At 37.3% G+C, this 23,411-nt stretch overlaps 4 protein-coding genes and 3 non-coding genes across 8 annotated transcripts; 5 read left to right on the forward strand and 2 right to left on the reverse strand.

Annotated features, from left to right (window-relative positions):
- Positions 1–1,203: 1,203 nt before the first annotated feature.
- Positions 1,204–5,294, reverse strand: LOC109101178 (medium-chain specific acyl-CoA dehydrogenase, mitochondrial-like). Its single transcript, XM_042773797.1, has 12 exons — positions 5,168–5,294; positions 4,537–4,648; positions 4,350–4,447; positions 4,183–4,252; positions 3,098–3,198; positions 2,885–2,965; positions 2,642–2,772; positions 2,458–2,566; positions 2,213–2,353; positions 2,027–2,122; positions 1,648–1,896; positions 1,204–1,566 (listed from the first exon to the last, which is right to left on the reverse strand). The coding sequence occupies exons 1-12, from the start codon at positions 5,180–5,182 to the stop codon at positions 1,495–1,497; spliced, it is 1,275 nt and encodes a 424-aa protein (XP_042629731.1). The 5' UTR covers positions 5,183–5,294; the 3' UTR covers positions 1,204–1,494.
- An 879-nt stretch (positions 5,295–6,173) lies between these two features.
- LOC109106295 (HECT domain containing 3) lies at positions 6,174–13,495 on the forward strand. The gene is made up of 21 exons (XM_042773813.1): positions 6,174–6,727; positions 6,979–7,139; positions 7,869–7,961; positions 8,314–8,449; positions 8,549–8,670; positions 8,976–9,089; positions 9,355–9,437; positions 9,534–9,699; positions 9,790–9,871; positions 10,068–10,250; positions 10,789–10,841; positions 10,979–11,043; positions 11,134–11,237; positions 11,367–11,480; positions 11,574–11,663; positions 12,053–12,259; positions 12,411–12,540; positions 12,764–12,838; positions 12,935–13,016; positions 13,102–13,173; positions 13,270–13,495. Exons 1-21 carry the CDS (start codon positions 6,380–6,382, stop codon positions 13,352–13,354), a joined length of 2,565 nt encoding a protein of 854 aa, XP_042629747.1. The 5' UTR covers positions 6,174–6,379; the 3' UTR covers positions 13,355–13,495.
- Positions 13,496–14,155: 660 nt separating this feature from the next.
- On the forward strand, positions 14,156–16,696 carry LOC109106306 (40S ribosomal protein S8). Its single transcript, XM_019119691.2, has 6 exons — positions 14,156–14,277; positions 15,214–15,320; positions 15,541–15,640; positions 15,845–16,020; positions 16,231–16,360; positions 16,543–16,696. The coding sequence occupies exons 1-6, from the start codon at positions 14,274–14,276 to the stop codon at positions 16,650–16,652; spliced, it is 627 nt and encodes a 208-aa protein (XP_018975236.2). The 5' UTR covers positions 14,156–14,273; the 3' UTR covers positions 16,653–16,696.
- Positions 15,365–15,470, forward strand: LOC122135365. The gene has a single exon (XR_006153471.1). It is a non-coding gene; the product is annotated as a small nucleolar RNA SNORD46 (small nucleolar RNA).
- LOC122135364 lies at positions 16,076–16,145 on the forward strand. The gene has a single exon (XR_006153470.1). It is a non-coding gene; the product is annotated as a small nucleolar RNA SNORD38 (small nucleolar RNA).
- Positions 16,697–16,866: 170 nt separating the features above from the next.
- Positions 16,867–17,002, forward strand: LOC122135374. The gene has a single exon (XR_006153479.1). It is a non-coding gene; the product is annotated as a small nucleolar RNA SNORA47 (small nucleolar RNA).
- Positions 17,003–17,689: 687 nt separating this feature from the next.
- On the reverse strand, positions 17,690–22,625 carry LOC109107296 (bestrophin-4-like). 2 transcript variants are annotated; one of them, XM_042773836.1, is made up of 7 exons: positions 22,318–22,625; positions 22,061–22,221; positions 21,627–21,721; positions 21,309–21,542; positions 20,494–20,695; positions 20,310–20,412; positions 17,690–18,122 (listed from the first exon to the last, which is right to left on the reverse strand). In XM_042773836.1, exons 2-5 carry the CDS (start codon positions 22,210–22,212, stop codon positions 20,634–20,636), a joined length of 543 nt encoding a protein of 180 aa, XP_042629770.1. In that variant the 5' UTR covers positions 22,213–22,221; positions 22,318–22,625; the 3' UTR covers positions 17,690–18,122; positions 20,310–20,412; positions 20,494–20,633. The 2 variants fall into 2 exon arrangements, with proteins under 2 accessions (XP_042629770.1, XP_042629763.1); XM_042773829.1 differs by having other exon boundaries at positions 20,310–20,695; positions 22,318–22,624.
- Positions 22,626–23,411: the final 786 nt, after the last annotated feature.

The following is a 23,411-nucleotide window of genomic DNA, read 5'->3' on the forward strand; positions in this document are numbered from 1 at the left end:
CCCGTAAACATACATGTGATTAAATTCAAAATCCTTAACTCGTTAAAATAATTTAATGCAAATAAATTACTGAAGCATGTGAAATTGAGTCATTAGTATATGATAACTTAAAAACATAAAATTATTCCACCCAAAAAAGAAAATTCTCATCATTTACTCTCTTACATTTTATCCCAGATGTGTATGACTCTCTTTGTTTATCTGAACTCAGTTCAATATTTGTAGAAAGTTTTTCAGATATGGAGGAACTTAGAATTAGCAACTTATCGATTTTGCGAAGTTTCAGTTCAGTCAGGGGACTAAGTAGCAATTTCAGAAGTTAATAATTTGTATTAAAAAATGTATCATCTGAACAAAACAAATATCAGTATTAAAGAAATAGACCATCCAAAATGAAAATGCCTGCCACTATAGTTACCCTCAGGCCATCCAAGTTGTATATGACTCACTTTCTTCATCTGATGAAGTTTCTTTTTTCTTCTTTTTTTTTGCTCTGATTGGGGATGTTATATATTTTGGATGGCCTTGGGATGAGTACATTATCACCAAATTTTAATTTTGGTTTAGTTTAGCATATATATATATATATATATATATATATATATATATATATATATATATATATATATATATATATATATATATATATATTCTAAATAATTAGTTAATTAGCTAAACTAGTTTTTATTTATTTTCTGCACCCCATTAGAGAGATTTTGGATATTTACATTTTAAATAGAATTTAAAATTTTGATTTGTGTAAAAAAAATTTTTTTTACAAAAAACAAAATAATTTTAGCCAAATTTTAGCTATCACTCAGTATGCACTAATTACTGTAGTTTGGGACAAAACATTGGTTCAGTTACTAATAACATATATTTACCAATAATTAAATAATAATATTTGTTTTGTGTATTATTTTTCAGTAACTTGGTTAATGTACAGTAGTTGAATGGTTGAGCTTGACAAATGCAGTTAACATTACAATTTGTGAAAAAATAGAAAGGAAATACAATGATACAAGTACTTGTCTACCCAACATTGTGTAGGTCCAAATGAAGTTACTTAGATTTTATTTTGTATTGGGGAAACCATGAAGTCACAGGGTTGCACTCAAAATGTGCATTATGTAGGGTAATTAAAATTAATTAATAACATTTTGAAAGTGGGGTATAGATATTTGGGCAAGAAAATTACAGATGTTTTCAAAGCAGATTATTTATTTTGATTTTGAGGACATCAGTTACAAAAAAGTATATGAGGAAGTGCTGTGTAACTATGTTACTGTTCAGCTTAACATTTGATCAACACAGTTGTTCAACACAAAGAAGGCAAGGCATGCTGATATGACATAAGGCAACTGGACCTCTGTGGAGGCAATTTACAGTCTGTGAGATACAATCCTGAGATCTATTGATCAAATGCATCAACATGTACAAAATACGCTCAAACAAACAATTGGCTTATGGCATGGAAGTCCTGGGTTTACAGGTTCACTGTTTGAATTTCCCAAGGTGTTCTCTTGAGATGATGAGCCTTTGGATTTGCGCGGTCCCTTCATAAATCTGTGGATGCAGACATTAGACACATATTAGCACATTTTTGACACCAATTTAAATAAACAAGGTTGGGTCTACAATCCTTACCTGGTAAATCTTAGCGTCTCTCATTAGCTTCTCCACAGGATATTCACTATTGAAACCATTCCCACCAAAGATCTGGACAGCATCAGCGGCACACTGGTTTGCAATGTCTCCAGCAAAGGCCTTGGCAATCGAGGCATAGTAGGTGTTCCTGCGGCCCTGATCCACTTCCCATGCTGCTCTCTGATAGGCCATCCTGGCAAGCTCCACTTTCATGGCCATTTCAGCCAGAAGGAATGAAACTGCCTGGTGCTGGGGGTCAGAAAACAAACACAGCTTATTGATTAATTACATAAGTAGATTTATTTTAGAATTTAATGTCTTACTAACTTCATGGTATCAGTTTGAGTTGTCAAACATGTCTACTGAAACAGACACCTACCTCAGCAATAAATTTGCCAAAAGTCTTTCTCTCCAAAGCATACTTCGTGGCCTCTTCCAGTGCTCTCTGTGCAAGTCCTGTGGCACCTGCAGCCACCTGAAAAACATCAAGAGATGGTTTACATGACATGTGACGTATTAGACAACTGCAATGTGTTAGCAATAATAACTGCAAAAGAGCACTTACTGGTGGTCTGGTCTTGTCAAATGCACCCATGGCAATCTTGAAGCCAGCTCCTTCTCCAATCAATACATTCTCCTTCGGGATTTTTACATCCTCAAATGTGATGCCCCTGGTGTCTGAGGATCTCTGGCCCATGTTCAGTTCCTGGAGAACAGAAGAATGTAGACATAAGCAAATAGTGCAGAATGTCTTAGTGTTATTAATATGGTGTATAAGTATTGTCTAAATGCATCAGACTGCAGTTGTACCTTTCTGCCTGGCTGGACTCCTGGGGTGTCAGCTTCAACAATAAAGCCTGTGAAAGCCTTACTAGCAGGGCATTTGGGATCTGGATCTGTGCGGGCCAGCAGGAAGTACCTATAAATGCAAACAGAAGGGTTTATAATGAATCCAAAACACAGTTATGAAGTGAGACTGAAGTAGTTTGCCTACCAGTTTGCTTTTCCTCCATTGGTGATCCACATTTTCTGACCATTGACCACATACTCGTCACCTTTCTTAACAGCCCGGGTCTTTATCCCAGCCACATCAGAGCCTGCTCCCGGCTCGGTCACACAGTACGCCTGTTGACAAAGTAAGATATTAATTAGAAAAAGCGTGTGCTCATGTACAGCTATGGGAATGCTATATAAATCCTAAAAATATGGATGATTAGAAAAACGATGACGCACTTACACACATTAGTGGTTCTTCCGTCATTCTGCCCAAATATTTCTTCTTCTGGGCATCATTACCAGCAATAATGACAGGCATTTGCTGCATGGAAAAACCACATTAAAATGTAACTTATAACAATAAGTTCTTGCATAAGTACTATGCACAGATGACCATTTAATTTAAATATTAAATGAAGCCAACTTGAAAATATGTTCATAAAACTCCACTTACTCCCAGAGAGTTTGCCTCGATGGCTGTCTGTACTCCAGTGCAGCCAAAGGCCAGTTCCTCTGTGATGAGACAGGCATCAAATATGCCCAGACCCATTCCACCTGGAACACATGGCAATATCCAGCATGGTCAGAATTAATGGAATAGCTGTCCTCACGTTGTACCAAACTCCTATGACTTACTTTCTTCCATTAAACACAAAATGTAAATTTGTGAAGAATATCTTGGGTAATCTTTTCAATATCATGACAAGAAGGAAGCCTGAGGTTGCCTAGTTTCACCTTAATGCATCAGACGTTCAACCAAAATGGGAAACACTTTGGGAGTTTCAAAGTTTCATCTGATTGTTTGAATTCTACAGGATTTCCGGGATATTTGTGTGTTGCATTCTTTGAAAGCCCGCCTGGAAAAATAGCCATAGTGATGCCAAACCCCCTCATAAATGATTAAAGCTGTCGTGTTTACAACTATGACAATGAGCGCTTGTCAGGATTAATTAAAAGTTGGATTTTCAAAGGTACGTGAAGTTCACAACATAGATGCTTGATGACTGAAGACGACATTCTTGAATAAATGACTGGTTGCACGCCAGTCTGGTATCATAAGGATATCTACTTTTGAACAGAAAGAACTGTTATTATTTTACATGTCAGTCAGATGGCCTTTTGGCAGCCCTTGGCCAATGAAAACTGCAATGGAGTCCAGGCCTTCTGCGTTCAGTCTGAAGGTCTGGCTTTGCGAGACTAGACACTGCCAAGCTATAAAATGCCATAAAAAACACCATAAAAGTGTTTCATATGACTTTTGTGCTATATTTCAGCTAATAACATCCTAAATGTCAGTCTGTTCCCAAGCTTTCATATGGTTTCAGATATGATTTTGTAGTCATATTGACTACCTCTATGATACTTTTATGGTGTTTTAATGGTATAATTGCATAGAAACAAGCAATCAGTAGTACATTATTCAAATGTCTCCTTTTGTTTCACAAAAGAAAGTAAGTCATACAGCTTTTATAGTTACATGAAGGTGAATAAATGATGACAGAATAATCATTTTTGGCCATCAGTCTTTAAAGTACCTACCGCAGTCCTCTGGAATATGTCCATTCATTAGACCCAACTCCCATGCTCTCTTAATGAGAGGAAATGGATACTGCAAGGAGGAAATCAGAGAATTTATTTTTTATTTTTTTGCAAATCTAAAAATATGTAAATGCAAAATGGTATACATGTGGATTTAGATAACCTACTTCACCACTTCTGTCATATGACGGGGCAGCTGGGACGATCTCCTCCCGTGCAAACTTTCTTGCCACCTCCTGGAACTCTTTCTGCTGGTCAGTTAGTTCTGTTAAATTGAGGAATAGAGTGCTGGGATGGTGTAACAATGCCTTGGTATTTTTAAAAACACAGTGAGCAGAGGATCATTATACATACCAAAGCTGAAGCCTCCATGAGCTTCTCTCGAGGCAGCAATAGCTGCTCTGACGCCTGCTTGAGGGCCAGTACTCTGAAACCTGCGTCCAGCCTGAACACCTGCCCTCAAAACCTGTACATAAATACAGATCATTACACATTTCTGCACTGACACAACAGGTTTAAAGATTTACCACAGTGCAGATAAAGTCTCTGCAGCCAGCCATCAAGGAAATGTTTCAAATCATAGACAAACTAATCTATTTACAACATTATTGCACTTAATCACTTTTTTTTTTTTTTTTTATTTTAAAATGTTAAAATAGTATAATGGATTAGTGTGTTAGTGTTTATTTTTTATTTTTTTTTATTGATGAGGTTAAGCACTTTTGTTTATAGGCAGGGTTACAAAAGTCATAGTGAATCTACGAGCGGGGAAGAGCTAAAACCGTCTCAATTTCACCAATGAACTCTAATTACTAACGTTACATAATCCCAGATGCAATGATTTTCTCACTAACATGCGTCTAGACTAGCTGTGGGAGTTCCTAGCGCTAGGCTAGCTATCTCTTAATTTGACATGAATAAAAATGGCAAGTATGTGCAAAATAAAAACTGTTTTACAATTACGTCAATAGAAATGCGTATTTACCTTATTAAAAATCATTGCTATTTCTTTGTGACAATGCTCAGATCCTTTAATGCCCTTACACCGTTCACCTCACAGTAAACACAGAGCACCAACCAATCATCGGCCTCTGTTTCATCACGTGATTAAGTACCGTCGCTCTAGTGACTTTTGCCCTACTTTTATTATATAACGTCAACGAGGATAAAAATATTTCACCTGGTTATCCACATTTGTTGAAAAAAAACATCAAGAACATTAGTCAAATTGAAGAAAATCATCTCCTTAATAGACGTATTAATATTTGTGAAAACCCAGCTGAAGTCATTTTTTATGATTTACTGTTTTCTGCATAAAATCATCCTTTATAAAGATGTAGAACATTCTGTGAAAATATAACCTTTATATCTTTAATACTGACTGAGTAAGACCATGTCAAAGATTGAAATCATAGTGAAATTATTGGTTGAAATCAAACGTTGATGCTTGTTAGCTCTTAATTAGATTTTGAGACTTTAGCCTGGATTTCACAGACAGGAGCTGTGTCCGAGGGTCACATTTTGTATTAAAAAAAAACAACTCTCGCTTCAACCTTCTTTTCTGTTTTGCATTAAACAGCCCACTGAATAGAAATTATTAATTCATTCAAATAGTACAGTAAACTACTTTATTAATGCTATCAATTAATTAAAGAACTTGACAAATACAAAATATGAAGGCTTATGAGGGCTTGAAAAGCCCATCGAATAGTATTTAATTATGTTAATAATCCTAATGTTAAATGTAGGATTTTTGAAAACAAACATCATGACTTAAAATAGAAAAAAAAAAAACACGAAAATACCAAATACTAAAAAAACAAGATAAATAAAATATTTCAACATTTTCAGTTTTATTCAATTGTAAATGTGTCCAGTAGGGGGGGTGAGTAAAAACCATAGACTGTATGGTAAACACACATCCGCCCTGTAGACCGGTGGAGATAGTTGGCTGGTTTGGATGGTTGTCTTGACGGTTGGAAGTATCTGTGGGGAGTATCTGTGCTCAGCTTTATCTAGATCGTTTTATCTTTATCGTTTATTACATCGGGTCTCAGTAAAAGCGGCCAAACGGGGAAATAAAGGGCAAGCCTGTGTGAGTGTAATGCTGGCTGACGGCCGAACCGCTCACTGTCGGTCTTGACACATCCTCAGATAGCTCTGCGGCTAAGTTAGCGCACTCAAACTTGAGGAGGAGATGTCTCGGGACGACAACCCTCACACCCTCCTGGGAAGGATACGGTTTTTAAACAAGTGCATTGAATGTTTCCGAAAAAGCGAGCCTCTGCCGGAGTCCCTGTGTTACGTTCCGAAAGAGGTTTGCTACAAAATCTGTAAGGACTCGTCGTCGGGCTCCGCTTCCGCGTCCTCTTCAACAGCTGGCAACTCCGGTGGAAAGAGTGTGGTGTCGGTGTGGGAAGGCCCACATCAGGCTCCACACAAGAAATTATGCAAGTGTAACATCGAGCCTAAAAAAGGGACGTGTATACGGACAACAGGGCAAGAGTACTGCAACAGCCATGGCCTGTGGGTCAAAATAAGCAAGGTATGCATTATTTGTATGAGATGTTGTCGAGAACTGGTGTCAGAAGGTGTTTTTGGATTAATCCGCTGTATCGTTATTGCTACCAGAATACACGGGACGTCCTGCTCCGTGATGTCACGGCAGTAATGTGTTGTGTGTTTGTGTGCCTCTCAGAAATTTCCACTCTTTTCGATCAGTGGGCATTCAGATGCGAGGCAGCCTGTTTTGATTTGTTTGTCACTGTGATTGTCTGACTCATCTGTCCATCACAGGAGCAGCTGGAGGAGTATCGTGCTGGTCTGGACATAGACGAGGGCTGGATCCTGGTGTGTAAGCACACAGAAGGTGGAGACAGGCTTGTGCCAGTGGAGTCTCCGGACACTATCAGCCGACAACAGCAGCTGTTTGGATATGACCACAAGCCTTGTAGCAGGTTTGTGTCACCCTCGGCCAACTTTCTCTAATTCACTGATCCATGATGTACATACTTCATTTCATTGAATCATAAAACTGTGAGTAAAATGCTGTGGTCAGTTTTTTTTTTTTAGATGTTCTTTCATTCAGCAAAGATGTTGTTTTTTTTTATTTTGATTTTTAATTTGATCATTTAAAAAAAAAAAAAAAAAAATTTGGATAAGGTTTTCCACAAAAATATTAAACTGTTTTCAACATTGAGCACCAAATCGGCATATTCAGATGATTTCTGAAGGATCATGTTACATTGAAGACTGGAGTAATGATGCTGAAAATTCAGCTTTAGCAACCCATGATTAAATTACAATTTAAAATAGATAACAGCTGTCTTAAATTGCAATAATATTTTACAATAATATTGTTTTATTTAATTTTTGATTGATTAATGCAGCCCCGGTGAGCATAAAAAAACTATAAAATCCTACAGGCCACAAATCTTTGAACTGTAGTGTTTGCTTTAAAGTAGAAAATGGTTTTGTGGTCTTAAGGTAACACCTCAGTGCATTACACTTTTATTTTATTTTAAAATTAAGCTGCTATTAAAATTGAATTAGGCACTCTGACATATTCAGCTTAATGTCTTTGTGAAACATGTATATTAAGATATTAAAGTGTCGATTGTAAATAACTGTATCCTGACAATTTATTGGATTTTAAGTACCAATATTTTTCCTAAACGGTTTTGTAGGTGGGAGCAGGTGGTGGATGTGGAAAACTGCTTTCACATGGGTGTCAAGCCCAAGGTGGCAGAGCCGGACGAGGGCGCTGTTCAAAAGCTGAGGTGAGTGGATGCTTTGACAAAGAAATTTAAAGGAAAAAATTCTGCATATTTGCACCATATGACTTATATTTGGGGAACAAGAGTCTAATTAATATATTGTGATATTAATAAGCAGTGAAGCAGTTTTGTAAAAATATTTTGTTTCTAAAAAATAAAAAAAGATTATTCCAAACTAAGATTTTCATTCTTATTATGAGGCTTTTTTCTTCATAGTAGCAGAGGTGTATCTGACTCATTGCATGTACAGTATTAATTACATTTTATGAATAGACCTGGAAAAAATGAGCATGATATTATAGACCCTGGATCTGCCTAATCCTTTGATGGACTGCATGCAAACTCTGTTTTCTAGGTATGTACCTCCTACGTGGACATTTGAATGCGATGAGGACCTTGTACACTACTTCTATGACCAAATTGGGAAAGAAGATGAAAACCTTGGCAGTGTTAAGCAATGCGTGACCAGCATTGATGTGTCTTCTAGTTCGGTATGTGAGGGCTTGGTATTATTCTACATTATAGTGAAGAGCAGAGAGCCGTGAACATATCAGGCGTTCTAGACTAGTAAGTGAGTTTTTCTGTTTGAAGAGGACCCCAGTGGTGGTGCAAGCTGCCTGACAGATGGAGACACCGAGACGTTCTGGGAGAGCGACGGCATGCAGGGACAGCACTGGATCCGGCTGCACATGAAGAGAGGCACTGTGGTCAAGTAAGGAGAACTCATCTAGTCACTCTAATTATCATGGACTTTGTTTACAATGCACTCAAATCCAATTTGGTTTTCAAATCCGACCTTTGGGACTGACTATCTGAACTGTCATTCTGCAAGTGATGAAATCAGAACAATGTTTCTACATCATTGAATGAAATCCGATCTGATCGTTCAGATTTTTGGGGGATTTCATACCATTTGATCTGTCTTTTGCTCATCAGACTACAGAAAACTAAACAGATTTGAGTCTGATTAAAAAAAAGCTCATCATAAACAACATAAATAATTTTCTCTTCCTTTAGCAAACTGATATTAACAGTGGACTCAACAGATGACAACTACATGCCCAAAAGAGTGACTGTTTATGGTGGAGAGGGAGACAATCTCAAGAAATACAGTGATGTAACAATAGATGAGTAAGTCATTTTGATTATTTAAAGCTTAACAAACTTTTTTGGGGCGGTACTTTGTTTGGAAAATGTTTTTTGTCTGAAATGTCACTTTGATATTTTGTTATCTGATGTAATAAGATTCATGCATTTTTAAGCGTGGTTTAAAAATCTAATTACCTTTTGGGGCCAATTAAAAGCTGTAGTAGAAGCACTATTTTCAAGTTATAAATATGTAAAGGTTATATAAGATACTGAATATTACAACAGCTTGGCTTTATTTCTGTCACAGCAACTTAATTGGAGAGGTTTGTGTTCTGGAGGACATGACATCACATTTGCCTGTTATAGAGATCAGAATCGAGGAATGCCGAGGTAAGATTTATCTGGCATGACATGCACGCTGTCATCTGAAAGAGAAAGTCATCTTGATTTATAATGTTTATTTTCTGTAATCACATTTTGCTGTAGATGAGGGAATCGATGTACGGATCCGGGGTCTAAAGATCAAATCATCCTGCGAGCGTGACTTGGGCCTGAATGCAGACGTGTTCCAGTCTCCCAACCTAGTGCGCTACCCGAGGTTGGAGGGCACACTGCCTGATGTCCTCTATCACCGTGCACTGGTCATTCAGAGGTAACACCCAGCAATGTGCGACATAATAAGATCTGTATGTGAGCTTCTGGCAGCTCTTAGTGTTGTTGTTTTTTTTGTGTGTGTCTGTAGGTTCATCACACTCCTGGACAGTCTGTTGCCTCATATGGTGCCTGCATGGGACTACAGCCTTGGGACATTCAACCAGATCAAAGTTAGTACTCTTATCGTGGGGAGATTTATCTTGTGCCATTCTCTACACCTTCGGTGAATAGTTTGTGTCTATGTGTACGTGTTCTCCTTCATCTTTCACATCAGTTACTTAAATGATCAAGGTGAAGGTTTTACTCTCTGCCCCAATTTGTGCCGAACTTTTTTTCTGTTTCCTCAAACTCTCTGCTGCCCTTTAGAGCATAAAGCAGTTCCTGCTGTTGTCGAAGCGTCGCTCTGCCCTCATCACCCAGTGCCTGAAAGACTCTGAGACCAGTAAGCCTAACTTCATGCCCCGCCTTTACATCAACCGTCGCCTTGCCATGGAGCACCGTGACAATCCCACTCTGGACCCCACATGTAAAAATGCTGTCTTCACTCAGGTAGTCCACAAAACAAGTGTCAATACTTTTGCAAACACACTACCGTTCGAAAGTTGGTGTCAAATAAGTTTTTTTTTTTTTAAGAAATGAAGGCTGCATTGTTCAGCAAGAACACATCTAATTGATCAAAACTGACAGTAAAGACATTTAAATATATTACAATACATTTATATTTTAAATAAATGCTGTTCTCTCTATTCATCACAGAATCCTGAAAAAATGATTTCCACAAAAATATTAAGCAGCAATTGATGATAATAAGAAATGTTTCTTGAGCACCAGATCAGCACATTAAAATGATTTCTGAAGGATCATGTGACACTGGAGACTGGCGTAATGATGCTGAAAATTCACTTTTGTCAACACAGGAATATTAAAATATTTTCAGTAAGATAAATTGTGATCATATTTCACAATATTGTTGTTTTTAACATAAATACAGCCTTGGTGAGACATTTTTAAAAACATTTTTAAAATCTCGACCACAACCATTTGAAGTGTAATAATGTACAGTGAATACTCTTTATTGTTTATGCAGGTGTATGAGGGTCTGAAGCCGTCTGACAAGTATGAAAAGACTCTGGACTACAGGTAGTCTCTTTTTTACATTTTATTATTGTACTTACTCTTTTTAAATAGTCAGAATGCTCTATAACATACTAATTATGATTGTGAAAGTATCATGTTATTATGCTTTATACACACCAGTATTTTTCTCTTTCTTACAGGTGGCCAGCACGATATGACCAGTGGTGGGAGTGTAAATTCATTGCAGAAGGCATCATCGATCAAGGTCATATAGAGATAAGCTTCCACATACCCACAATAATTTTCATGTCTGCAATAAAACACAGTATCCTCAACTGAGATTTCTGTCTTGTAGGTGGTGGTTTTCGAGACAGCCTGGCAGACATGTCTGAAGAACTGTGTCCCAGCTCATCAGAGTGCCCCATGCCACTTCCATTCTTCACGAGAACTTCTAACCAGGTAACAACTAACTTGACAATGTACTGTCGTTTTCTTTCTACAGTCAGTTGCATAGGAGTTAACGCTAATGTAACTGATGATGTAGTTGTTCACTTATCATTATATAATGATTAAACTGTTTTGGATCAGGGGGCTGGAGAGGCCAGAGACTTCTATGTGCCAAATCCTTCATGCCGAGAATTCCACAAGTTTGAGTGGATTGGGCAACTAATGGGCGCAGCTCTGCGTGGAAAAGACTTTCTGGTCAGTGCTGGTCTTGTGGTGTAATTGCTCTGGGATCTTAGTGTTAATTGAATGTTCTGTAGAGAATGAGAATTCATAATATTTATCCTTTAGGTTCTGGCTTTGCCAGGGCTGGTGTGGAAGCAGCTGATTGGAGAAGCGGTCAGCTGGACTAAAGACTTTCCTGCAGTAGATTCGGTGCTGGTAAGAAGCCCAAATATCTCTCCATCAGTCTTATATTTGCATCTTGGTGCTGACCACTCTTTCGCCCAAGGAGAACCAGTCAGTCGATTGAGCCTGTTTTTTTTATTTTTCTTCATTTCTGTCACCTAATGGAGTTTGGGTTCTTTGCCACTATCTTCTTTGGCTGGCTTAGTTGGGTTTTAAAAGACAATTATTATAGTTTTATTATCAATTTGACCATTCTGACTCTATAAGACAAGAACAAAACTTGAGCTGAATTATGACACTATTGTCTTCTGTAGAGCTGCTTTAAAGCTGAATCAAAATCATTTGTTTTGAATAAAGCGCTATTTAAATAAAGGTGACTTAATTTCAGTGGAACTGATTACACGTTTGGTGTGATTCCTCAGGTGAAGTTGTTGGAGGCTATGGAGCATATGGACAAGGATACATTTGATTTTAAGTTCGGCCAGGAGCTAGTGTACACCACACCCCTGAGTGACGGCCGGCTGGTGGAGCTGATTCCAGGAGGCAGTGGTGTAGTGGTCCGATATGAAGACCGCATGGAGTTCATCCGCCTGGTACAGAAGTCCAGACTAGAAGAGAGCAGAGAACAGGTAATACTACACTACAAAGTACATTGAGACTATTATAATTAGGATTAACAGAAAAACTTTCTTTTTGAGGACTTACTAAGCATATAGTTTTTTCTTTCTTTCTTTTTTTTGAACATTCCATAAAATTCTGTGCTGTGTTTCTGCACCACAGATTGCTGCCATACAGGCAGGACTGGTGAAAGTGGTGCCGCAAGCTGTGCTTGATCTCCTGACATGGCAGGAAGTGGAGAAGAAAGTGTGTGGAGACCCAGAGATCACAGTGGAGGCCCTTAAACGCCTCAGTGAGTCACACAGCAGCTGTGACATGAGCATTTAATAATAGATATTCTCTGCTTCAGAGTGGATGAAACTGAAAATATTACAGCTCTGTACAGCAGTCACTCTCAACTCGTTTTACTTTAGGTCCCAAAGTGGCACATTACCAAAATAATTTGTTCTGATAGAATTTTATGTCAATGTTTGCTAATGTAGTGCATGCATACTAATATTTTTACTCTTTATCAGCTCGATATGAAGACTTAGAACAAACAGATGTCAGAGTGCAGTACTTATGGGAAGCCCTGATGAACTTTACCAATGGTTAGTAAGGATCCTTGGTTTATGTGAAACAACTGTTTCTAGTAATTTGCAAAAGGAAGTATTTAATTTCCCCATGTTTATTTACACTTTAACCAGAGGATCGCAGCAGGTTTTTGAGGTTTGTGACCGGCAGAAGTCGTCTTCCTGCTCCAATTTACATCTTCCCAGACAAACAAGGGTAAGTTATGGAGAAAATAACACTGAGATCACATACATTTAGGTTGTGGTCTAAACAAACATTAAACAAATGCATTTTCGTCTAGATCCGAAACCACAGATGCACTTCCTCAATCGTCCACTTGTTCCAGCACCCTTTATCTACCCAAATACCCAAGGTGTGATTATGTAATATAATATATGTGTAAGCAATTGGTCTTTTCAAAATGTTGTCACCTTTTTTGACTGCATTGTAATGTGTGTTTAATCCACAGTGCTAAAGTTTGTGAAGAGAAGCTTCGCTATGCTGCATATAACTGTGTGGCCATCGATACAGACATGAGCCCTTGGGAGGAGTGACCTGATTTTGCCATGTTTACAAATTTTACACACCAGGATTTGGCATAAATGAACTGTATCCTCCAGCACCGTGCACATGATCATGCCTACATTATTGCCAATTCCATCTGTGAGGTATAAATAAATATGTTATAAACAGTACCTGGTTTGCAGTTCTTTCACGCTTATAGCAATAAAGGCAGAACAATTTTTATTAATGCCAATGAGCATCGGAACAGTGTTTAAAGTTAAAGCCAAGGGTTTTTTTAAGGTGAGGTGAATGTTTTTTTTAGGCTACATGTCATTTAACTGACACATTTTCATTTAGCCTTCTTTTCTGAAAAGAACATTGTTCAAGGGCTTGTTATGAGCAAAAACAAAGATTAACTTCTGGTTAATTTCCTTATTCTGGTAAAATTCATATACACAAACCTAAGTACTTCAGAGTGAAGCCTAGGTTTTGTGTGTTTATGAGTGTCTTATACAAAAGCCATCAAAGTGATAAAATAAAAAACAATGCAGTAAAATCTTTTGCCATAATAGGAGAATATGATTTACAAGAAAGGACCTGGCCCTTTTTTATGCACCTGATCCTACTGTTGCAAAAATATATATTCTTGTTGTCAAGTTGTTTGTACAAACTCTTCAATAAATAATAAATAAATAATCAAATATTATTATATATTCTTCTTCTTCATCCTTCAGGTTTAATGGCGGTTATTATACATTATTAATTTAGCAGATGCTTTAAATCGATTTACAGTACGCTTACTACACTCATAAACTACTAAACGCGTGGTGGCAGTCTTGACAGTCGAGTGTTTTCTCACTGAGCCCGAAGAACCACTCTCGCGATTTCTTCAGGTGTTCTCGCGATATGTGGTTGCTTGAAACCCGCCCATGAGCCTCTGCGAGGCCTCTTTCTAGCCGGCGCCTGAGAATGGGTACGTGTTTTCAGATTCTGGTCGCTGGAACAATCCGTCTTCATCTGTGCTGTTCGATGACGCTTTTTAAAAAAACACTCACAGTGTTATATCACAAAGACAGATTGAAGCGATATAGTCACAAATTGGGAGATTCGATGCCTTATAAAACTTTTACGAGAAGAGATGGAAGTGGCTGTGGAGACGCTTCTCAAGATGGCTGCGCGCACTTGGTACTATACTCTCAAACAGCGTTTATTAGAGGGCTAGTGAGGCTGGTAGTTGTACTGCAAGACGGGTTTATTTGTAGATAAAGTATCTTTGTGGTGGAGAAGTATTTAAATGAGAAACGGGTCAGCGCGAGAGGCTAAACGGGCAGAAGATGCATGTGTCAGCCCCTGGAGGCTGCATGGCCAGCTAACGTGAGCTGATAATTAGCCTTGGGTATTTTTTTTTTTTTATGTTAATCAATTGCCGTTTGCTTCATATTTCTCGGCACAAACAGTTGCAACACTTTCAACAACGTTTGTTTGTGGAGGCTTGTAACGTTAATGCTAATGACGCCTATCCTGTTAGCATATTGCTAATGTGAATCCTGAGGGCAGTTGTTGCGAATCTGCTGTTTGACACCACGTACTTTGCTGATAAAGGGACACTTACACAAAAATACGAAAATGTACTCGCTCTCGTGTTCCAAATCTGTATGACTTTCTTCCAAAAAGTAGATTTTAGGCCAGGTGACTGGGGGTTGTTCTATGGGGGAAGTCGAACAGGTGTTGAGCACATGATGTTCGGTTAAATTATTTGTTTAATCTTGAGTGTGTATGATGAAACCAATAGCGGAATCCGATTGTTCATGCGGATAAACCTTGGAGAACTGAACACTCAAGTATGCGGTGGAAAGGAATGGTTTAATTTAACTCAGATTTGTTTCTAACGCATCTCTGTACCCTAAAGGTATCTCAAGGGACAACTGGCACAAACGCCGCAAGACTGGTGGCAAACGCAAGCCCGTCCACAAGAAAAGGAAATATGAGCTCGGGCGTCCTCCTGCAAACACCAAGGTAAGTCTAACCTCAATGTGTCTTGCTATCATTATCTTTCCGACAATGTGGGTGATGAAAACACGTCCTTAGGTTGGTCTTTTTTGGCCGTTTTGGTCAAAGACTCTGATCTTCCAATGTTAGGATTCGTCATAGTTACACTGACACATGGACAAGCTCGAACTAGATCTTCATGGGCCTTTGTCATGTTGTGTAAATACATTTTTATGGCTCTCCATAGATTGGACCTCGCCGCATCCACACAGTAAGAGTCCGTGGTGGAAACAAGAAATACCGCGCTTTGAGGCTCGATGTGGGCAACTTCTCATGGGGCTCAGAATGTAAGTTTCTGATAAATGTTTTGTTACTTAAACAGGTGCAGCTTTCAGTGAAGATAATCTGTCCAGTTCTGCTACTGAATGTGCTTGATGGATATCATTGTTCTCTGAGAAAGACGCGTTCAACCTGATCTCTAATGCATTTGCTGAGCTTTTGTTGGATGTTTCATTATAGGTAGTTTTAATGTGGTTTTAATGACATTTCAGGCTGTACCCGCAAGACCAGGATCATTGATGTTGTCTACAACGCCTCTAACAATGAGCTGGTGAGAACCAAGACCCTGGTGAAGAACTGCATTGTGCTTGTGGATAGCACTCCTTACAGACAGTGGTATGAGTCTCACTACGCTCTTCCACTTGGCAGGAAGAAGGGTGCCAAGCTGGTACGTTTTCTTGATCAGTTTTCTTTATTAATGTGTTGGGTGTTTAATAGTGGTCTTTCTTTGATGATAACATTGTCCAGTTCTGCTACTGAATGAAAGTGATGCAGTTTAAGACTCTGAGGAAGGCTTGTAGCTTATAAACTCTCTCAAGACCAAAAACATGCAATGTAATCAGTATAAAGCTAATTCTCATTTGATTTGTCAATCCAGACCCCTGAGGAAGAGGAAATCCTAAACAAGAAGAGGTCGAAAAAGGTCCAAAAGAAGTTTGACGAGCGCAGAAAGAAGAGCAAGATCAGTCCTCTGTTGGAGGAGCAGTTCCTGCAGGGGAAGCTTCTTGGTAAGTCGTGTTACACGGGGTCTTAATGTGACATTGATGTGATCGTGATGAAACTTTAACCAGTTCTGCTACTGATACAACAGTGCTGAAGTTATACCATTTCTGATAACCGCTGAAATACAGCCTGCAGCTCCACTGTCCTTCAGTGTAAGTGTTTAATCTGTGGTTTTGTTTTTGCTCAGCCTGCATTGCCTCGAGACCAGGACAGTGTGGCAGGGCTGATGGCTACGTCCTTGAAGGCAAAGAACTGGAGTTCTACCTGAGGAAGATCAAAGCCAAGAAAGGCAAATAAATGTACAGCTCTCTTTGATACAACCATTAAAGAAAATACCCCAACTCGTCATGTCGCTGCTGCTGTTCTCATTTTATAAAACAGTGTTTAGTTGTCATTCCAAAGCTTTTGATTAGAAAGTTGGCTTGTCAAGCGAGTCTCTTCTTGGCCATCTTGAAATAAGCGTTTCTGATGTTGCGATGACGCAGTTTTCCATCATACACATTTTATTGAAAGGAGGACTGAGAAAGTTAAGCAGCTATTTTTTGTACTGCATTAACTGGTTTTAACCTCCTAGAAAAAACCACAAGTGCTAAAGTGCTCTTAGTTTTCTGTATAAAAGTAGTCACTGCAATACTTGTGTACATTTCTTAAATCAGTTACACACTTTTGCGTGTTATATCTAACATGTTTCATTTTGAATGGTAGGCCTTGGAAATTAATGGATTATCTAATTTTAATGAGTATTGAATAATGTAGTTAATCTCATCTTAATTTCTGAGGCAATAACTCTAAATTATCTATAAACTTAAAACCATACAGTTTAATCCATACAATTAGCTAATGGATCAAGTATGGTAACTCAATGGCAAAGAATTTGATTTCTACATTTTGAAATTTAAAGCTGTAAATGTACTATATAAACATGAGTTAAAGGGAATAATGGCATGTTTATAAATTAAATAAATTGGTTCATTAATCAATGGACAATTCAAGCAAATTTATTATAAAAAGTTTGGGGTTGGTAAGGTTTTTTTTTTTTGGGAACAAAGTCATTTATATTAACCTAGACTGCATTATTTTGATGTTAAAACTGTAATATTGTGAAATAATTTAGACAACTTTTGTTTTATTATGGTTTCAAATGTGATTGATTTCTGTGATGGCAAAACTGAATATTCAGCATCATTGCTCCAGTTTTCAGTGTCACATGATCCTTCAGATATAAAGTGCAGTTTTATTGCTCAAGAAACATAAATTTTTTTTTTTTTTTAGATTCTTTAAACTTAAAAGATCCAAATTAAAAATCATAATAATTTCTAAACTGTCACTTTAGAACAATTTAATGCAGCTTTAATGAATAAAACAATTTCTTTTAAAAAATAATTCAGACCCCAAACCTTTGAAGGGTAATATGTACATAGCAAGTATCCTCTTATCCTTGACTGTTCCAACAAATACATGCCAAGTAAAATCTGACTGGGAAGTTACATATTTATCTATGGGTCTTGGTTTGTCTGTCCTGTAGTTTCAGGTGACCCCGAGAGTTTCTCATGGCAGACATGTTGAGTGGTCAGGTTTTGTTGCTGCAGTGGGGATGGGATGATGGTTTTGGAAGGCTGTTCAAGAGCTTTCGCCTTTACATTTAGAGCTGCAGCAAAGACATAAATGTTGCAAGCTCTTGCTCTTCTGCTTTTTTACCACACATTGATGGTAAGCATTTGTGACTTGGGGGCTGTTAAAGGTTCTTCGTTATCATCCTCAAGAATCCTAATAAATACAGAATATTAACGTCAATAATGTAAGAAATGCTTAAGAGATTCAATCACATTTTCAAGGATTTATACATAAATTCACAACATATATGTTTCAAATATGTTTCCTGCATTTCAAGTTCGCTACTTCATCAGAATGGTACGAAATTACTTTTATGCCATTTGCTCAGTGGGGAAAAAAACCCCCGTAAAAATAGTCTGTTGGAAATGAATAGGAAATACGCACTAATATGAAAATACAGATAATTTTGTATGTGTGTGTGTACAAACTACAAAAAAATGCAATGAAGGGGTGACACTTTAAAAGAGCAAAGTAGACACACATATGATAGTGTGACTGTAACACAAAGCATGTTTTTGCAAATGCGTGAAATTAAATCTATTCAGCCACAATGCAGTAAAAACACAGACACCAAAGAAGAGGTTATTCTAAAACATCAAAGTACAAAAAAGACACAAACATACTCTATTATACATAACATATTGTAACAATATGGCAAATTTGAGCCAGAAGACTCAAGAGGTTGAAATCAGATTTATTAACCTCTGATAAAGCATTCCAGTTCATTTTTGTTACATTTTTGTTGAATCTTGATGTGTATAGCAAAATGTCTTTCTCTGTGTTCAGGTTTGACAGTAGTAAAATTAATGCAAAAACTGACATTTCAAACCAACATTTCGAACAAAAATAAATAAATAAAAAGCTTTTACAAAAAGTTCTAAATATATATCCAAATCCACAACTTAATAAAAATAAGTATTTATATCTAAAAACAGCGAATAGACTATTTATAAACCTTCTTATATAGAGTTCTATAGGAATCTAGTGTTTTTTTTTTCTTAATTTACTCCCACCAGATGGCACTAGTCTGCCTTCAAAAATTGTTTTAAAGGCATTGTCTCTATTTCATCATGAATATAGGGGTTGAACGACTTTATTTTTTAAAGTCGACTTTTATGTGATGAAAGTCGAAGTCGACTAGTCGCTGATGACGTCATTAATGAACAACTAAGTCTGGAGCTGTGCACAGCTATGGCATATGACACAGCGCTGACCACATGGCTATTGCTCCTATAACAGCTCATTTTTATCAGTTCTTTTGCCTTTGGGTCATTTTATTTCTCACAGATTTCTGCTCGTTCTAAATCAGATATAGATAAAGTAGCACAGTAAAGATTACATTTATATGAATGCATTAGTGAGAGCGATTGCGTGTGAATTAATTTTATCTGGCATGCGTCTCTCTAGTAGTAGTGAAGCTGTGGGATTTAGTTATTAAGAAATATATGCTTGAACATTTCAGTTTCTAAGCTATTTTATTGAGAAATCACAGAACAAGTGTTGACAGTACATTTCCGTTTGGAACGATTCTGTGCGCGCGCGATCTGCGCATGACGTACGAGCTACCCAGACAGCAAGCAGTGTTGGCCCCCTGCATGGATTTCACATGGGCCAGATCTGGGCCAACACTATGTTGCTGTCTGGTTACTGTCTGTAGCCTATGTGTGTGCGTTACCGTGCAGCAGCGCATTAGATTAGAACGGCGATTAACTTACCTGTACAATAAGCTGTATAAAACTTGCATTCTAGCGTTCAATTTCGAGCATCCAGTAATATAATTACACATGTCTTGTGGAGCTTTCGGAGTATACATTTATTTGTCATTTTAACTGTTTGGAAACGGAGTCTAAATGTGGAAGTCCTTCAAATATTTCTTATCCTGTTGCGCCATCTATAGGACCAGCGACTAGTCGACGTCAAGCTTAAAGCATCATGGCAGTGCACTGAAGTCGATTAGTCTGTGCAACCCCTATGAAATACTGCCATAATTGAAAAGTAATATAAAAAAATATTAGAAAAAACATAATAATTATTGCATAAATATTATTTAGTATCTTGAAATTATTTCAAAATACAAAAGAAAAAATGTAACAAAAATATATTACATTGATTTTACTGTAAATTTTAAAAAGTTACATTTCAGGTGTTCGGACTTTTGACCGCGAACAACACACACAAGTGTGACCCCCAAATGAACAATACCAGAGGGTTAAACAAACAAGAAACATATTGCTTTTTTTTTTTTTATGTTTTCCCCAAACATATTAATCTGGCCCCTTGATATTTACACATTTTAAATGTTTATAAATTATGGATAGGTGTAGCAGTTCATCATAGTACCTCATGTCATGTGTGGATATGAAGGACCCTTATCCTCCCAGCATTTGTCTTTCTCAAAAAGAGGAAGGTTTTGATGCATATCATCTACAGCTAGCATGGAAACCTGGATAAGATCAAAAACATTGCCACTTGTGGTTATTATCCATTGTGTGCATACTTTGAAATGGTGTACTGATTTACTAACCTGAATGTTTCGATCTATGAGTTGGTTGGTCTCAAAATCATCGTCATCTTCTCCAAATGGGTTGATAATAAGTTCCCCTACCTTTAAGAACATGTGTAGCCTACCCTTAATTTTAAAGAAATCAAACCAATTTTGTACCTTTAACCACCCAGCGTAAAAGAAGGATGGTTTAGTTTCTTGAGCTCGTCTGCGGTCATGAATCCTGCAAAAAGAAAAGAAAGAAAGAAAAGCAGTGTCAAATAAATGCTTTCCAGTTATAATTCTGACAAATTCACTGGTTTTGAATAAGTGGCTCAGTATTTCTTTCACACTTCACCTTAATGACAAAATAAATAATATCTTTCATTAGTCTATATTGAATTTAATGGCAAGAAATGTCTTTCTATTAAATTCTCCTTGCAAACAACATACAACGTGACCAGAGTAGTCTGATTCACAAATAGATGATTCTTATTAACTGGTTCTTTTTAGTGAATCAATAACATACAATGTGACTCAATTAGTCCACTTCATGAATAGCCGTTTCTTTTTAGTAAATCAAAAACATTTGAATCAGTCTGACAAATCCTTCACTAAAATAAATACATCAGTGCAGTTAATGAATCATTGTCTGACTCACTTACTGAACTGTAAGTTATAATTACTTTTGTGTCAATAGCATTACTGAGTTTATATATAGTAGGCTATATAAATAATAATAATTCTGCAGGAAACAATGCAAAGGCTCTTTGCTTTATTAGAGATGTGGAAAACACCTTGAAAAGTAATACAGTACTTCTATTCCTCGCACATATTTTCAGATCCAAAGTTCTTACCTGCCTCCACAATGTCCTCCAGATTTGGGAACCTCTTGCGTACTCGTGTACTAATGGAGCGCAGGATGAGGACAGACGACAGGTTTGCATACCTCATCAAAGTTCTCCTCAGCAGACGGCCTCTTTCATCTGTGCCATGGACATTCCCAGATACGACCATCATCAGGTTATCTGGCAGGGGAAAGCTTGTATACTGACCCCACCACCGCTGAAATGCCTGGGTGACATAGAACCCTGACAAAGACCACAGACCAATTTAACAAGGAACCCAATGAGTTAGTAATGTCATGTTGCTATGGTCAGAACTTATATGCTCACCAAGAACAAATGACATAGGGATGAGTTTAGCAAACTTGTTGCAATGGCGTGCGAGTCGCTCAAACACCTCTTGTTGTTTGTTAGTGAGGACACACCTGTAAGATAAATTTAATAAAAGAGTTTTTGAAGGACAACAGCACTTCATGTGTGCACCTAAAAAACCAAGGCCATTTCTATCCTCAAACCGTTACTTAAAAAGAAATGTCTCTACTTTCTACTAAATATAACTAGCATTAAATTAGTTTCCTATAGTTAACCTTAAAACTTGGCCTTGCAGCATATACTGCTGGCAATATAAAAAGTGGCATCTCTTTATGACTTGGCACTTGTACCATTGCTTGCTTGTAATTTGCCCTGAATAAAAATCACCAGCCAAAAGAATGTGCAACTGTTAAAAAATGTGAATTATTAGAATGTTTGGAATGTCATGATACCTGTATAGAATACTGATGAAGCCGTACAGTAAACAGAAGACCAGGAATTCTCTGTATAGAAGCTTGTAAATACTTCCTTTCCATCGGAAGAGCAACTTTGAGAAGCCTCCAAACTTAGCATTGGCCACCTTAAGTTTGTAGGATACTGTCATGGTGGAATACTAAAAAAAAAGAAAAAAAAAAAGAAGTTAAGGTCTTAATTAAGAAGTTTTCACAATTCCGTGACACATTTGTCATAAAGAATTTTTTTTTCTTACCTTAGTGCTTCAAGCTCGTCTTCATTTAGAGAGAAAACAAACCTCTTGTTTTCTCCTTTATATCTCTTTCTTTAATGTGGAGCTATAAATCAATCCTGTGATTTATGGTTTGGGAACCCAGTTTAAAAGAACATGTTCATGGTCAATGTCAGTTTCAAGGTATAATTTATGACTATGTATTAATCACAGTGTGCATTTTACAAACTGTCTTTTAAGTTCTTTGTTTATAATAGTTTTTTTTTTTTAAAAAGACCAAATGTTTATTTTCTTTTCTCTTTTCTTTTTGTAGTGATTCCATAGAAGAACCATTTTAAGTTCCCCAGAGAACCCTTAGTGAACAGTTCTTAAAAGAACCACTTCTTTTCTTAGTGTGAAGAACATTTGAATGATCGAAAAATCCTTAAAGGTTCTTCATGGAACCATAGATGCCACTAAAGAATAACCACTATTTTTGTTATTTTGTGTGATGCATGTTAACATTAATATTAAATAACAGCAAGTATAAAATGTATTTAGAAATTCATAGATACAGCATATGCAATATAACATGAATATCCTGAAAGACCTTAAGCCGTAAGTAATTATAATAGTAGATGATATCAAGTGCAAACATATTTCCATAACTGGTAAATATAGCTGTGTTATAAATCTTCTTTCATGTCACCATTATAAAACCAGTCTCGTGTGAACTGCTCATTGACAAACGCACCCAAAATAAGTCATTTTAAAAGCAGTAATGCTTTATATCCAAACGAACAGCCTAATTAAAGGGATACTCCACCCCAAAATGAAAATTTTGTCATTAATCACTCACCCCCATGTCGTTCCAAACCCGTAAAAGCTCAGTTCGTCTTCGGAACACAATTTAAGATATTTTAGATGAAAACCGGGAGGCCTATGACTGTCCCATAGACTGCCAAATAAATAACAGTGTTAAGGTCCATAAAAGGTAAGAAAGTCGTCGTCAGAATACTCCATCTGCCATCAGACATGTAATCTGGGTTATATGAAGCGACGGGAAAACCTTTTGTAAGTGAAGAAAACAAAAATAACGATTGAGTACAACTGGGTGTCTCTCCAAATCACCGTATGCC

This window comes from Cyprinus carpio, chromosome A2, assembly GCF_018340385.1.
Source record: "Cyprinus carpio isolate SPL01 chromosome A2, ASM1834038v1, whole genome shotgun sequence".
Lineage (NCBI taxonomy): Eukaryota > Metazoa > Chordata > Actinopteri > Cypriniformes > Cyprinidae > Cyprinus > Cyprinus carpio.

Bases quoted from the DNA above. Each gene is read 5' to 3' on its own strand.
- LOC109101178 (XM_042773797.1), bottom strand. The intron at 4,253-4,349 runs GTAGGTTATCTA...TCCTCCTTGCAG, and splicing joins CATATGACAGAAGTGGTGAA to TATCCATTTCCTCTCATTAA. The intron at 2,354-2,457 runs GTACAACTGCAG...TCTGTTCTCCAG, and splicing joins GAGTCCAGCCAGGCAGAAAG to GAACTGAACATGGGCCAGAG.
- LOC109106295 (XM_042773813.1), top strand. From the start codon at position 6,380: ATGTCTCGGGACGACAACCCTCACACCCTCCTGGGAAGGATACGGTTT. The intron at 9,700-9,789 runs GTAACACCCAGC...GTGTGTCTGTAG, and splicing joins CGTGCACTGGTCATTCAGAG to GTTCATCACACTCCTGGACA. The intron at 11,044-11,133 runs GTCATATAGAGA...TCTGTCTTGTAG, and splicing joins AGAAGGCATCATCGATCAAG to GTGGTGGTTTTCGAGACAGC.
- LOC109106306 (XM_019119691.2), top strand. The intron at 16,021-16,230 runs GTACGTTTTCTT...TTGTCAATCCAG, and splicing joins GGAAGAAGGGTGCCAAGCTG to ACCCCTGAGGAAGAGGAAAT. The intron at 16,361-16,542 runs GTAAGTCGTGTT...GTTTTTGCTCAG, and splicing joins CCTGCAGGGGAAGCTTCTTG to CCTGCATTGCCTCGAGACCA.
- LOC109107296 (XM_042773836.1), bottom strand. From the start codon at position 22,212: ATGACAGTATCCTACAAACTTAAGGTGGCCAATGCTAAGTTTGGAGGC. The intron at 21,722-22,060 runs GTATCATGACAT...TTTATCTTACAG, and splicing joins TTCATCAGTATTCTATACAG to GTGTGTCCTCACTAACAAAC. The intron at 21,543-21,626 runs GTGAGCATATAA...GGTCTTTGTCAG, and splicing joins CCCTATGTCATTTGTTCTTG to GGTTCTATGTCACCCAGGCA.